The sequence below is a fragment of the Peromyscus maniculatus genome, chromosome 2 (assembly GCF_049852395.1).
Source record: "Peromyscus maniculatus bairdii isolate BWxNUB_F1_BW_parent chromosome 2, HU_Pman_BW_mat_3.1, whole genome shotgun sequence".
NCBI classification, from domain to species: Eukaryota; Metazoa; Chordata; class Mammalia; order Rodentia; family Cricetidae; genus Peromyscus; species Peromyscus maniculatus.
This window is the reverse complement of record NC_134853.1, coordinates 173,374,095-173,388,959: the sequence shown is the minus strand read 5'-3', so window position 1 is coordinate 173,388,959 and position 14,865 is coordinate 173,374,095. Positions and strand designations below refer to the sequence as shown.

Below are 14,865 nucleotides of genomic sequence, written 5' to 3'. Positions count from 1 at the left end.
GGGTAGGGTCAGTAACAGTAAGCAGTTCCACAAACAGAGAATGACAGCCCATGGGGGCACTCCTATTCCCACAGGACTCTGGGCACAGCTGAGAGACGATGCCCTTGCCATCCACGTCTAGCACAACCTCCCACTCCAGCAGCTTAGATTAGGGAAGAGACCTCAAGGGAGGAGTCACATTAGTAGAGCCTAGGGGTGCGCAGCCTCTAAGGGGATGACTGAACCCCTTAGCATGGGCAGAACCACAAAGGAACCTGAAGGTGAGGAGGGCTAGAGGGCAGCCTAAAACAGTTGTTTTCCAGAATTTCCAAAATACACCCAATGTTTCAACAAGGCCCTTAGGGAAGCCCTCTCACTCCCACTTCTTAGTTCATAGGCCCTGTGGCTTATGGACGCATACCCTTGTCTCTGCTTCCCTCTGAAGAAGTCATCAGTCATTGGGTTTAGAGCCCACCTGGTTGATGAAAGATGATTCACCCAAGAGTCTGACTCAATCACATCTGTACAGACCTTTCTTTAAAAAATAGTCATGTCCATGGGCTTCAGAACTCAAGATATGGTCCTGTTTTTTTTGAAGCACCATATACTCCTGTCAAGCCTTGTGACCCTTATAAGGCTCTGAAAGATGACATGTGAGGTTCATATGGCTGGAAATTTGGGGTCAAAATCAGGAATCACACCGAGTCCCAAGGACCTCAGTAGGAAACTACAAATTGGCACCAAGAGCCACTTTGAGCCATGCTTGGTGTCAGATCCTAGATTACTAGGTCTGGATTAAGGAATCCCTGTGAATGCTCCGGGTGATCCTGGAAGAATTCATGACAGGATGGAAGATGATGGTTCAGACATAGGGGTTGTCTATACAAAACTACTTATCCTCAGCATCTCCTCAGACCAATTTGACCCCCATTCTCCATCTCTTGCTTTGCCCAACTTCTGTGAGGTTGCCCCTCAGCTCATACAAGGCCCATTTCACCATACACCTAAAACTCTTGTTTACCTTTGGGCAGCCACTGAATCATATGTTCCCTGGTAATAGTTGCCTGGAGACAGTTGCCAGGTCACCACTGTTGTATCCCAGCAGAGGGTTCCTAAGACCTTGCAGAGCAGGTAAGAGAGACTGGCTGGTCACCAGCTGAGGGTCCTGACTAGGGCTGAAGCTGAGTGCTTGCCCTCCTGTACCCCATTTTTGGCCCTTTCCAGAAGTAGACAAACAGGAGAGAGGACTGCGGAGACACCGTGCAGCTTGGCTGAGCTCAGCCCTCTGCTGAGGCCACTCTTTCTCCAAACCCCAGCGTTTTAGACAAGAGAGGAATGTCTTGTGGGGTGGGGCCGGCCCATGTGGGCAACTCAAGTTCTGGGGAGGGCTGGGATCCCTCAGGACGAGCTCTTTGCCTAGAGCCATGTCTGTCTCCCCAGAACTGACCCCTCAGAAGGGCCACCTCCTGAGATCCACAGAGAACGCATCCCCAGACAGTGAGCGCTGCTTGGGAGGCACCAGCCCTTCAAAAAATGTCAGCACCTACTCAGAGCCCTGTGTTACCAAATGTTGTGTCTGGGGAAAACTTCAGCAGAACACTGATGTGGTCATTTTCTTGGCCATCTTCTTTAGGTTTAAACGCATCTCCTGCCCATTGTACCGGGGTGTGATTTCCTGCCGGTCTTTTTATCTGACCAGGTAAAAAGTTTATTTTAAATTTATTATAAAGACTTGAGGCTTCTGTCTAGCTCCTCACCTGGAGCTTTCCCTTAACTTTTATGTAATACCCCCAAGACTCATGACCACATAATTTGCTCCGTTATTGGACAGTTTGCTTTCTGAAATAGTAACTGAAACTTTTACTGTGAAACTTTCTTTCTGGATTCTGGGTCTCATTCTCAGAGAGACCCTAGAACACGTTCACTAGACAAGGGCAGCAGCTGGTCCCTTCTCAGTTTAGATGCGGCATTCCAGTCCTTCCTCTCGTGGGTAGACGTATTCCTACTTACCCACTAGGATTTTTATAAAGTTTTTGTCATTTTGTGGGGTTTTATTTGTTTTTGTTTGTTTGTTTGTTTGTTTGTTGTTGTTGTTGTTAATTTTTGAGAGAGAGTTTCATGTAGCTCAGGCTGGTTTCCAACTTCCCCAGTTCCTGGAGTTGGCACTCCAGTGTGTGCCCTCCTCAAAGGCTAGAGGACTCTGGTTGGCCACAGGGTACCTCCCCAACTCCAAATAGTATGTCCAACTTCCTTTCTTTCCTCATCTCTGAACAAGCTATAATGAGTCTCTGTAGGTTTGTATTCGGTTTGATCTTTTTGGCCTGTCCTCAGTTCTTCCTGAACAATTTCCTGGACTTAATTCTGACCTTAGTATTTCATGTTTAGTACCCACAGGCTCCTTCCTGATCTGATAGAATCCAGCACCTTTTTAGGATACAGCATCTCTCCCACTCCCAAACACATTCTGGAAGTGAGCTAGGTTCCTTCAGTTTCCACGTCTTTTCTATTCCATTTTCTTCTTCCTCTGTATGTGTCCATATGTTCCTCTTGTTCATACCTAGGAGGCCTCCTAAGATCTCCCTGTGGCCAGGCAGCCTCTTAGGCTGTGGACAATACTGAACACCAGTGTCTTAAGGTCCCATTTCCATAGCAGGTCCCCTGAGACCTGCTTCTGGGTTCTGGAAACCCAGTGGAATGCACTAGGACCTCCCAGTGATTGCAGAATCACACCTCCACACCTACAATCCTGCCCAATTTTTAAGCTCCTATCTCAGCCTCTTCCTGAGAGCCTTTCTTTTCTCAGTGGGAAGGGGTCTCCAGGCACTCCTGGATTCTTCCACATGTGCAGCTTACCCTCTACAGAGGTATGAGGTTCTCATTCCAGGCTTTCTCTCCATCCTACAGAACTTTTTGGATTTTTTTTTCTTGTCAATTCAGTGAGGGTGGAATCAGACATACATAATGCCTGAATGGCTTGTCTTTCGTGTGGTTGCTGTCCTTGGCCTTTCTTTGTTGTTAGTCTATCCACAGACCTGTTTTCCTCTTTAGAGCTGACCTGCTCCTATCCAAGGGCATCAGCCTGTCTTTCCCCTCCCACACACAAGGCTCTATGTGCTATCTCCTCACTCACTCCTGTCCAACAAACTGAGTTTATTTCCTTAATGCAAGGCACAAAGATTCATCTAGAAATAGATTTTAAATGTCCCAAAATATTCTAAAGATAACAAATAGAGAAAAATGGCAGCATCCAGGGCAAGAGTGCTAGGGGTAGAATGATGATGGTTATAGACAGGTTGTGTTAGTAGGACCAGGACTTAGCACCTGGGTAGCCATAAACTGGTAGGACTTTTGTTGAGGGCTAGGAGCCTTTTTGCCCTTCAAGCCTGCAGAAGGGCACCCTACCAACAGCAAGACTGATGGACACCCTCTTTGCAGCAGACACAGAGGCCACACTCATCGAGGCCGGGACGGTCTTGGCCGAAGAAAACTCACCCGGCAGAGACGGGCTGCAAAGATGGCCTTGCACCCACAGGTCGGAAGACCTCATGGCCATCACAGAGATGGAAGTGAGCCACAAGCTGAAGCCACAGCCCAGGACATGGGGAGGCATCCTTCCCCAGGCAGGGTGGGACCAGCTGTCTGCCCCATCCGAGGGCTGAGATCTCAGGCTGCTCGAAGACCCCGAAGGGGTATAGGGACAACATCTTCCTCAAGGGTTCCTCGCTCTGGTGCCCTCATGCCTGCAACACGCAGCCGGACAAGGTTTATCCACTGCCGGGGTCAGCCCCCTCGGACCCATGTCAGCTCCAAGAGACCCAAACGATCCAGGATCCGTCGATGCCACCCTCGGGTGCCAGGTGAATACAGAGTGACCCTGGGACTGGTACCACATACCCTCAAGTCAGGGCCTCCAGGGACAGCATCTCATAGGGAGGGGACTAGGCTCACACTAGGCCATACCCAGCCAGACAGCCAGACAGGCTCCGAGAGAAGCTAGCAGGGGCCCACATACTAGGGACACTATGCTCAAGAATCTGCAGGCTCTACCAGTTCATGCCATCACAGTGGGCACTCCCTACCCCAACTCCACTTAGTGTAGCCTCCCATCTCTCCTGGTTGACCGTAGGCCCTTGGGTCACCCATGATGTCATCATAGACATTGTGACCCCTGCCCTTTGGAGACATCCCCATATCATGTCTGTAAAGGGCTCTTGCCTCATACTCCAGCCCACTCCCTGCATGGAGCCTGCTCTGCTGGTAAGGAGGGTGGAAGTGGGGCTACCCACTTCACCCCACTGTAGTCTCTACACTACCTGGACTCTGCCTGATTTAAGGCTGGTGGAAACTGTCTCCTTTCTTGGGTGTAATGACCCTCAGACCCCCTGGTCAGTTCTTTGTTGGGCTGAAGAGATGTCCAGAGGGGCTGCATTAGTTTCCAGTAGCTTCTGGCATTGGCTGGACTCAGGCAGATAGAGTGGGTACCTCCCCATTCCTCTACCTGACACCACTGGTCTCCAGGCTGGACCCATGAGAAACGGATGGGGAGCAGTGTCGAGGAGGGGCTCCGGCCTGAGCTAAGTCGGCTGGACCAAGATGCAGGTGGGGCTTCTGGCAGCTGGGAGGGGCAGGAAAACCCCTACTGAGCCAGAAACCTGAGGCCTCTGACTACCTACCTGCCCACAGACCTCCTAGAGGAAGAAGAAGCTGCCAGACTACCTGTGACCTCCCTGGAGGGGCTCTTTCTGGAAGGGGACAAGCAGCCCAATTCTGGTCAGGGCCCTTTCTTTTACATCGGAGGCACCAATGGAGCATCGATGTGAGTGGGGTTTGGGCAGCCCTGGTCTGCCTTCCCACCCCTGGCCTGGACCTAGCCCAAGATGCTGCTATAGGCAGCCACTCCTGCCCTGTCTTCCTCAGAGAACCCCAAGGCCCCCAGTTACTACTGCCCTCTACCCCACAGAATCAGCAACTACTGTGAGAGCAAGGGCTGGCAACGCACTCAGGACAGTCGCTGTGAGGACTACAAGCTAAAGTGGTGTGAGATCAAGTGCAGGGACAACTACTGCAGCTTCCGGGAAGGTAGGGACATCCCTGAGGGAAGGGGATGTGGCACAGCTTCAAGGCACCACCCATACATCCCTCTTTGTCCCGCCAGGCCAGCAGTTGCTGTTCCAGCTCCCCAACAATAAGCTGCTCACTACCAAGATCGGGTTGCTCAGTGCCCTGCGGGAGCATGCACGAACTTTGAGTAAAGCCAGACTGCTGCCCAGTACCCAAGCCAAGTGAGCCCACCCTGCCCAGAGGCACACCCATTTCTACCTCCATCTGTCTCTTTAGGACCATTTTCCCCATTCCATAAGCTCACCACTCACTCTGCAGCTCCTCAGCAACCACTCTCCTTCACATGTTCCACCCCTCTCCCCACTGGTCTACCAATCTGCCTCTACTCCAGCGCATGCCCACCATCCTCTACTCTGACATCTTTACTCTACGCCACCCACAATGTCCCTCACTACTCATCCATTGCTTCCACCCACTTTGCCATCATTTTGCTGCTACTCCTTATCTATCCAGTCATATCCATCCAGTTTCCTCTAACCCTACCACTCAGCCAAGCTGAACCACTCAACCAGCATGGTTCACTGATTACTTGCCCAGCATTACTCACCCAAACATTTATTTAGGGATCTATCTACTCATCCAACCACCTGTTCACCATCTGCCCCTCAAGGTAGCATTTAGAACCTAGCCATTCATAACACCATCTTGACATCTGTATATCCAGCTATCCACTTCCTACTAACTTTGACCAGCAACTCATCTGCCCACCTACCTCCATACCCATCCTCCATACATGCTGGAGGTAACTACTCAGACCAGGACTTATGTCCCTTTGGGATGCAGATTTGAAAAGGATGTATCAGCCCTTGAGGAGCTTACATGGACCAGCCCAGGATGCCTTGGGCCACAGAGGTAGATAGCTGGGAGAGACCATAACTGGGTATGACATATTGTTAGGTGAAAGGCAGTTTGGGAGCTCAGCTACATACTGACTATGGTTCTATGTCAGACACAGTCTTGGCATTGCAAACCAACCCACAAAAAAGAGAGCAATTGGGAGGAGGGAGAAAGCAGCAAGGTGGGACAGAGGAGCCACAGTGGGTCTGGTAGCTAAAGGCCAACTGCTGCAGAGAAGCTAAGATATGAGATACATGAAAGAATGTTCTGCAAGGGCACAGTGTGAACAAGGGCCTTGATAAGGAAATAGCTGAGAAGGCTGGAGGACACAACGGTGAATGCCCCTTCCAGCTAGCCTACAGGTCAAACTACCAGATCACTGGCCAAGTCTGAGGCAGAGGACAGCCCTCCCATGTTTTCACCTCCCTGCTCTCCCAAGGGTCCTGAAAATGGAAGAGTTTTTTCCAGAGACCTATCGGCTGGACATCAGGGATGAGAGACAGGCTTTCTTCACTCTATTTGATGGTGAGAGGCCCCTGGGTAGGGCAAGGCACACTAAAAGGGTAGATAAGATCAGGTTCAGACCCCAGCAGGGTGGGAGGAAGGTTGGGCAAAGCCAAGCCTGGAAAAAGTGGGATAGTTCTTGAGAGGAAAAGTGAAGCCAGGGCTTGGGAGTTGGTGGTTTCTGGTGTTAAGGGGTTGGAGAAAGAGGGTTGTGGCCTTAGTTAGAGGTAGGGGTGTGGCAGGGCCATAACTAGATTATGGGTATGATCAAGGTGAGACAAAGGAACAGCCCTCTAAACTGGGGCGAGGTAGTGAAATCGGGGTAGGACAAGGGTTGAAGCCAGCTGGAGCTGGTTGGAGTGGTCAGAGATAATGAAAGGGAAGGTCAAGGTTGGGGTATGGTCAGGGCCAGGGGAGGGTGAGGGGTGGGAGGGGCAAGGAGTACTCAGGGCCAGAGGCTCAGGGGTTACTCCCTGCAGAAACCCAGATATGGATCTGCAAGCCCACGGCCTCCAACCAGGGAAAGGGCATCTTTCTGATCAGGAGCCAGGAGGAGGTTGCTGCCCTGCAGGCCAAGACCCAGAGCATTGAGGACGACCCCATCTACCGCAAGATGCCCTTCCGTGCACCTCAGGCGCGGGTGGTGCAGAGGTGTGGGCATGGATGCCAGGAAGGGCCTGGGTCTCAGCAGGGATAATCCAGACCAGCTGGTGCCTGTGAATCCTGGTGATAATCAGCAGTGCTGCAGAGAAGCCCTTGGCCACAGCAGGCTGCAGCACCCAATCAACCTGCCTCAAGCAGCCCACATCTAGCCCTACAGTCTGTGCAGGGAAGGTGTCACATTTAGCTGGAGTGGCAGACAAGACTGCCCTTAAACACAGGCTCTGGGGGAGGGGGGCTCGTCAAGGAGGGCTTGGTACCTATGTCCTCTGTCATGCAGCTGTCTTCCCTACTCTCCAGTCCAGCCAGCCAGCTACAGCCTATCTGCAACACAAAGCTGACCAATGACCCATCTGCCTACAGTGGGGTCCAGATCCTCAGTTTCACAGAGGACTAGGAGGGAAAACTCAGCTTACCTTAGAAAGGTCCCAGTAGTGCCTTACCCTCTGCCAATATTTACCCTTTCTCTGGCCACAGCTGCTATTTGCTGTCCACTTCCCCTTCCATAGGGCCCTCCCAAACATGCTCTTCCTATCTTAAGTCTTGATGATCTGAAGTGTCCTATATGGAATGTCCTCTCCCTTCCAAAGCATTCACTGTTCATGGTCTATTGTCAGCCTTCTTCCTCCAGACAGCCCTCCCTGCCACAGGGGCCCAATCTGCTCCCATAAACTGCCTAGTAAAGTAAGAGCTGCACTTTAAGATGGCCAGACACTTGCAGTGGATAGAGATTTGGTTGTGAGATCCTCTTCCAAATTCCTATGACCAGTTCAGACTCAGAAATGTCCTCTGACCATAGACAGTGTTCAGTTAGTGGCCATGCCTGGGACAGGTGGGAGGCAATGAGGAAATGGTCTTTATGGGGATGACAGACCTAGGCTACTGGTCAAGCAACTCAACTCCTGGTGCCCCTTATGGTATCCCCTAGATATGTCCAGAACCCACTGCTGCTAGATGGGAAGAAGTTTGATGTGCGCTCCTACCTGCTCATTGCCTGTGCCATGCCCTACATGGTCTTTTTTGGCCATGGCTATGCCCGCCTCACCCTCAGCCTGTATGACCCTCATTCCAGTGACCTCAGTGGTCACTTGACAAATCAGGTAAGAACCCCTTATAGGAGAAGCCCTTTTCCTATAGGTGTGGATGAACTCAGAGAAATACCCTCATTGCTTAAGAATGCAGAAGAAGGGTCTAGTTATAGACTGCCTGCCCAGGCTTCAAAGTGGCCTAGCAGCCTTTGTCTACCTTTCACCCCAACAGAGACTCAGGTGTCCTACAGAAGTACCTTAGAGCCTGAATCCTTGGATCAGCTGCCATTGGTGTGCTGACCAAAGGCCTAATGGGAGAATCTGGAACGAGAGATTCCTTGATTAGGGTCTGTGGGGATTTGCTGACTGGGAAGTTTCAAGGCATAAAGGTGTATGCACGAGGATCTCATAGGCAGTTCTCATGGGAGATAGAAATGGAGCTTCTGTGAAGGTCCGAAGGTTGGGGTAAAGCCTTCATAAAGTGGTCCCTTCAGAGAATGACCTCTAGGCTCTGCTTTTGCTGTAGTTCATGCAGAAGAAGAGTCCTCTGTATATGCTGCTGAAAGAGAGCACTGTGTGGAGCATGGAGCACCTCAACCGATACATCAATGACAAGTTTAGGAAGACCAAGGGCCTCCCCAGAGATTGGGTCTTCACCACCTTCACGGTCAGTCTGGCTTTGAGTCAGGAATCTGTGTACATATTGCCCATGGGTTGGGCTAGGCACATGACTTTTCATGAGTCATTGAAGCATGTATAGTTGTACCGAAGCCAAGCTTAATTGTTCCAGGTGTAATTTTCAATATCATGTTAAAGAAGCAAAAGTAGACATCCCTGTATTTCTTCCAATATGGGGGAAAGGCTTACAAATTCCCTTCTCTCCCTAGTTTACTATTTTTTAAGGGTAGGATGCTGAGTAATGTAAAATGCTGTTCTTATACTGATCAAGATGAGCATGAGTTATTTTTCCTTCATTCCATTTATGTGTATTACATCGATTAACTTTCACTACTCTTAAAATTCCAGATTATATCCTAGGTGGTAGAAGTATATAATAATTCAAATATGCTTCTGAGTTTGATTTTATTATATTAAGTATTTTTGTGTCTGTGCTTATAAGTAATGCTGTCCTATAGCTTTTCTTTAGTGTTTTTATCTGATTTTGATATGAAAATGTATCATCCTCCTTTTACTATAGAAAATGTCTTGATATTTTATTCTGATTCATAGTTTTAGAGATTTGAAGTCTATGATCAAATTAATACATGAGATGAGCAGGCTCTGCCACATTATCTCACTCCTGTGATAGTCTGCCCTGCTCAAATTTGAGAAACTGTAGATGGAAACCTCTGAAAACTATGAAGAAAAAATCTTTACTCTTTGGAAGTAATTCTCTCATGTATTTGTTACAAAGAGAAAAACAAAAACAAACATTGATACATCCTGTGAAGCAGCCTGGACTTCCCTTTGTGGGAAGGTGTGTCATTAACACTGCCTTACTACCACCCCTCAGTCTCATTTGGTTGATGTCTATTAAGATTTTCTATTCTTGTTTGTTTTTAGATTGTTCTATTTAGTTAGTTTTTCCTAGGAATTTTTCCAGTTCTCCTTGGTTATATAATGTGTTTGGTGTACATATATTTACAGTTTCCTTAAATTCATTTTACTATGCTGGGCATGATGGTGTTCACCTTTAATTCCAATGTGTGGGAGGCAGAGGCAAACATCTCTGAGTTCAAAGCCAGTCTTGTCTATATAGTTTCAGACCAATAAAAGTTAGATGGTGAAGTCTACTGGGGGGCAGTGGAAGAGGAGAGGAGAGAGGAGGAGGAGGGAGAGAAGGAAGGAAGGGAAGGGGAGGGAGGAAAAGGGAAGGAAGGGGAGGGGAGGAAAGGAGAGGGGAGGGAAGGAAAGGGAAGAGAGAGGAGGAAAGGTGAAAGGAAAGAGAAAGGGATGGGAGGGGGAAGGGAAAGGGAAGGGAAGAGGGAAGGGAAGGGAGAGAAAGAAAGAGCCAGGAGCCAGGTGGGGTAGTGCAATACCTGTAATCCTATCATTTGGGAGGTAGAGTCAGGAGTATCAGGAACTCAACATCATATTCAGCTACACAAAGAATTCAAAGATAGCCTGGTCTATATGAGATCCTGACTCAAACAAAACAAAATGTTGAGGGCTAGGGTTATGCTCAGTAGTAGAACATTTGCCTAGCATGCACAAGAGCTTTGGGTTCCAGCCTACTACACGCACACAAATTAATGAATGAAAACATTTTATCCCAATATATGCATGCTGTTTTTCCTTGTGTGAAAATGTCTTTTTTTTTTTTTTTTTTTTTTGAGACTAGGTCACACCATGTAGACCAAGCTGGCCCCAAACTCACAGAGATCTGCCTGCCTCTGCTTCTTAAGTGCTGGGATTAAAGACATGTGACACCACACCACTGGCCTTATGTGGGAATGTCTTAATTTCTCCATTTTAAAAAATATTTTAATTTTTTTATGTGTTTGAGTGCCTACATGTATGTTTGGGCACCATGTATGTGCCTGGTGCTCACAGAGGCCAGAAGGAGGTTTTGGATCCCTTGGAACTGGAGTTAGAAGAGATTGTGAACTGCCAGATGTAGACACTGGAAACCTAACTGGGGTCCTTTACGAGAACAGCAAGTGCTCTTAACAGTTGAGCCATTCCTTCAGTTTATTATTATTTCTCCATTCTTGAAGTATAATTCTTGAAGTATGATTTTGTTGAATAGAGAAATTCTTTTTACTAGTGTATGTGTGTGTGTATGTGTGTGTGTGTGTGTGTGTGTGCGCGCGCACGCACACGCGCATGCTGTGTATGTATGTTGATGTCTGTACATGTAGCACATGTATGTGGAGGCCTGTGGTAGATGTCTTATGTCCTTGCTCAATCACTCTTCACCTTTATTTTTTGAGACAGGATCTCCTACTAAACCTGAAATTCATAATTAGGCTAAAATGGCTAGACCATGAGCTTCAGAGATCTGTCTGCACCACCACCAAAGACTAGGGTTATAGGCATGCAATTGCCATGCTTAACTATTTATATGGGTTTTATGGTACTGAACTCAGTCTGTGCTTGTATAGATGGCACTTTGCCAACTAAGCTTTTTTTTTTTTTTTTTTTTTTTGCCTCTGGAGATAGAATTCTTGGTTGGCAGTTTTTTTCTTTCAGTATTTGGAATATGTCATTCCTTTGCCTTCAGGCCTCCTGATTTCTGATGAAATTGACTATTAATCTTATTGATTATCCCTTTTATGTGATAAATTGCTTCTCTTGCTAATTTCAACATTCTCTGTCTTTTTTATGTACATGTGTGTTTGTGTATGTGTTCATGTGTGCAATTATGGAGGCCAGAGGTCAACTTCAGATGTTGTTGCTCAGGTGTCTGTCATCCTCACTTTTCAAAGACAGAGTCATATCTTCATTGGCTTAAAGTTCACTGATTAGGCTAGGCCAGCAAACTTCAGGGACCTGTTTGTCTCTGCCTTCCCAGAACAAGAATTGCAAATAGAGAACATCACACCAACTTACATGGGTTCTGGGGACTGAACTCAGGTCCTCATGCTTGTTAGCACACGCTTTGCTGACTGAGCTGTCTCCTAAGCCCTCTCTATCTTTTAAAAGTCTGCGTATGATATGATAAATCTATTAATTTATCCTGCTTGGGCTTCATTGCATGATTTAAATTTAGAGGTTAATGTTTTACATCAAACTTAGGAACCTTTCCATCATTTCTTACAATACCTTGTCCCTTTCTTTCTTTCTGGGATTCTCAGTACATATATCTGCTGAATTAGCTCCTATCCTCAAGCTTCTGAAGCTTTATTTTTTTCATTACTTTTTATTTTCTTCAGAGTAGATAATTTCAATTGCTCTGCTTTCAAATTACTTCAATTTCTGAAGCCTTCCAGTGATTAGGGAAGCAAAGGATAGCAAAGAATCATGTGATCCTCCTGCTTTGGTTTGCTCAGTCTGGGACTACAAACATGTGCCACCATACCCGGTTCTATGACTATATATATTGGCCCAGTGGTGGTGGCACATGCCTTTACTCTTGGCTCTCAGGAGACAGAGGCAAGCGGATCTCCATGAGTTTGAGGTCAGTCTGGATTACAAAGAGAGTTCTAGGACATCCAGAGCTGTTAAACAGAGAAACCCTGTCTCAAAATATATAATGTGTATGGGTGTTTTGTCTGCATGTATGTCTGTATACCGAGTGCATGCCTGGTGCTGGGAAAGGCCAGATGAGAAGGGCAGAACTGGAGTCACAGATGGCTGTATGCTGCCATGTAGGTGCAGGGAACTGAACCCAGGTCCTCTGGAAGAGCAAAGCAAGCGCTCTTAACCACTGAGCCATCTCTTAAACTCCAAGATCTGTTCTTTTTCTTTCTTAGTATTTTTTTAAAAGAATTGTAGTCACTGTATTTTTCTACTCCAGAAATTCTAGTCCATTCCCTTTTATACTTTGTATCTCTCTCTCTCTCTCTCTCTCTCTCTCTCTCTCTCTCTCTCTCTCTCTAAATGTGTTTGTTTTCCCAGACAGAGTTTCTCTGTGTAGCCTTGGCTGTCCTGGAACTCACTCTGTAGACCAGGTTGCCTCAAACTCATAGAGGTCCACCTGCCCCTGCCTCCCGAGTGCTGGGATTAAAGGCATGTGCCACCATCGCCCAGCTAAAATCTTAATTACATTTTAAAAATGTATTAGGGAGTACACATCGCATGACACATTTGTAGAGGTCAGAGGTCAACATATGGGAGTTATTTCTCCTTCCACTATGTGGGTTCCAGAGATCAAACTCAGGTTATCAGGCTTAGCATTAGGCACCTTTACCCACTGACTGTCTTAAGGGCCTCTATAATTTGTATCTCTTCATTGATATTCTCTGGTGAGACATCATCCTCAACTCTCCTTTGGTGTTTTCTAAAGGGTTCTTCCAACAAACCTTCAAACTTAGGAAAACTAATAGATGGAATTATTTGTAAATTAGACAAGTTCTGCTATTTCCAAGACAGATATATTTTTCAAAGTTTTCACTGAGCTGAAAAACAGAGTGAAACTAACTAGGGCAACTTGAAGTTCTATAATGTTCTCTATTCTACCAGGATTTTATATGTTCTAGTTGTCTGTCTCTCTGCTGTGAGTTCTAATTTTCTTTAATTTTGTATCTCCTAGTACCTGCCTCACAGTAGAAGCCCCATGATTTTGTTGAATGAGTTTCTGACTGTGAGCCTGTAACTCTGAGCATGTGAAAGTGTGGGCAGTTACAGCTATGCAGGTGAGGGTGACAGTGCAGATGAGAGGTGTGACTGATTGTTCAGACCTAGGAGATTTCATCTGGGCCAGCAGGTGACAGCCAGGATCCTTCCCTGCTTCACCCACAGAAGCGGATGCAGCAGATCATGGCCCACTGCTTCCTGGCTGTCAAGTCCAAGCTGGAGTGCAAGCTGGGTTACTTTGATCTCATTGGCTGTGATTTCCTGATTGATGAGAACTTCAAGGTGCTGTCTTGGGAAGATGAGGTCTGGTAGGCTGGTACAAGGAGGTAGGGCCCATCTGTACATTGACCACATAAGTAGGCCCAATAGGTGGACTCATCCCTAAGGTCAGATGTGTTCATAAAGCTCATCTCCTACTGGAACTGAGCAGCAGCCTTAATTCCTTGAGCAAACACGGGGAACAAAGCCATGGGAAGATACAATCTGCCCAGAATCACGTAGCTGGATAGGGACCAAAGTCCCAGCTTCTTACTGGCCAACTGGGCTGTAGGTGGATAGAGATGCTGACCACTGTCTGCCACAGGTGTGGCTGCTGGAGATGAACTCCAACCCTGCCCTACATACCAACTGTGAAGTCCTGAAGGAGGTGATCCCTGGAGTGGTTATGGAGACCTTGGGTGAGCTCTGGACAGCCTCATGTCACGACATTCCTATATAAGTCTTTGTCTACTTCTGGGTACCCCCATCCTACTTGCCTCCAAGTTCAGACTCCACAAGTCTGGTTTTCCAACTCCCCATAATCTGCATGGCAGCCAAACCCTCTCTCTGCTCCAACTTCTCTGTCACCTGACCCACCTATGTCCAGTCCCTCACGGACCCCTTTCTTCCCTTGTTTCCAGACATGCTGGAACATGGAGGTTGCCATGCTCCAAACCTCCTTCTCATCATTCACCTTGTCACTACCCTACCTCCCCACAGATCTAGCTCTTGAGACCTGCCAAAAGAGCTTGCATAGTCAGAAGATGCTGCCCCTGCTGTCACAGCGTCGCTTTGTGCTCCTTTACAATGGCGAGACCACGGACCTGTGGCCGCGCTTGGGGGGCTCACGCTCCCTTGCCCGCCTGCCTCCGCCGCCGCCTCCCCGGCCCACCTGTGAGGTCGCATCCTCTGCGCTGTCCTCAGTACGTGCCGCTGCAGACCGGCCTGGCGCACGCAAGCCGGTGCCTTCCAGGGACGCTCCCTTATGCACCTTCCGCAAATCGCGGCTGCCTGACTCCAGCGGAGGATCCGGAGCGGAGTCTGAGCCCTCTCTCTGTTCTGGGTCCCCAGAAGGCAGCAGGGACGCGGTTGGGGAGCCCTCCCTGGGGCCGCCCGAAGAAGAGCACGAGGAGGAACAGAGGAGCGCTAGCCACCGGGGCTCCTAGCCGCCACAAGCATCCAGACCCCCTGCTCACGGCCGTGCCCTCTCCGGGACCTATAAAAGCTACTTTGTGACAAA

At 48.1% G+C, this 14,865-nt stretch overlaps 1 protein-coding gene and 1 long non-coding RNA gene across 28 annotated transcripts in view; one reads left to right on the top strand and one right to left on the bottom strand.

Annotated features, from left to right (window-relative positions):
- The window catches only part of LOC121827446 (uncharacterized), a 15,608-nt gene extending 14,481 nt beyond the window's left edge, over positions 1 to 1,127 (bottom strand). For all 6 annotated transcript variants that reach the window (XR_013049531.1, XR_013049534.1, XR_013049532.1 and 3 more), the window contains exon 1: positions 401 to 1,127. This is a non-coding gene — a long non-coding RNA (uncharacterized LOC121827446). The remainder of the gene's footprint in view (positions 1 to 400) is intronic.
- Ttll10 (tubulin tyrosine ligase like 10) lies at positions 1,079 to 14,865 on the top strand. Of its 22 annotated transcripts, none has more exons than XM_076565916.1 (16): positions 1,104 to 1,316; positions 1,420 to 1,514; positions 1,613 to 1,678; positions 3,415 to 3,836; positions 4,498 to 4,578; positions 4,663 to 4,795; positions 4,940 to 5,058; positions 5,135 to 5,261; positions 6,377 to 6,462; positions 6,921 to 7,092; positions 8,030 to 8,201; positions 8,656 to 8,796; positions 13,533 to 13,649; positions 13,951 to 14,044; positions 14,346 to 14,548; positions 14,697 to 14,865. In XM_076565916.1, coding segments are annotated over exons 2-16 (2,100 nt in total). In that variant the 5' UTR covers positions 1,104 to 1,316; positions 1,420 to 1,512; the 3' UTR covers positions 14,862 to 14,865. The 22 variants fall into 22 exon arrangements, 21 of the variants coding, with proteins under 21 accessions (XP_076422028.1, XP_076422027.1, XP_076422024.1 ...); XM_076565915.1 differs by having other exon boundaries at positions 13,533 to 13,670; XM_076565913.1 differs by having other exon boundaries at positions 1,079 to 1,110; positions 3,418 to 3,836; positions 14,346 to 14,865.

What these genes read in the sequence shown, in the direction of transcription:
- Ttll10 (XM_076565909.1), top strand. An exon ending in CGGTCTTTTTATCTGACCAG is followed by an intron (nt 1,679 to 3,414) that starts GTAAAAAGTTTA and finishes CCCTCTTTGCAG; the next exon opens with CAGACACAGAGGCCACACTC. An exon ending in TCGGCTGGACCAAGATGCAG is followed by an intron (nt 4,579 to 4,662) that starts GTGGGGCTTCTG and finishes ACCTGCCCACAG; the next exon opens with ACCTCCTAGAGGAAGAAGAA.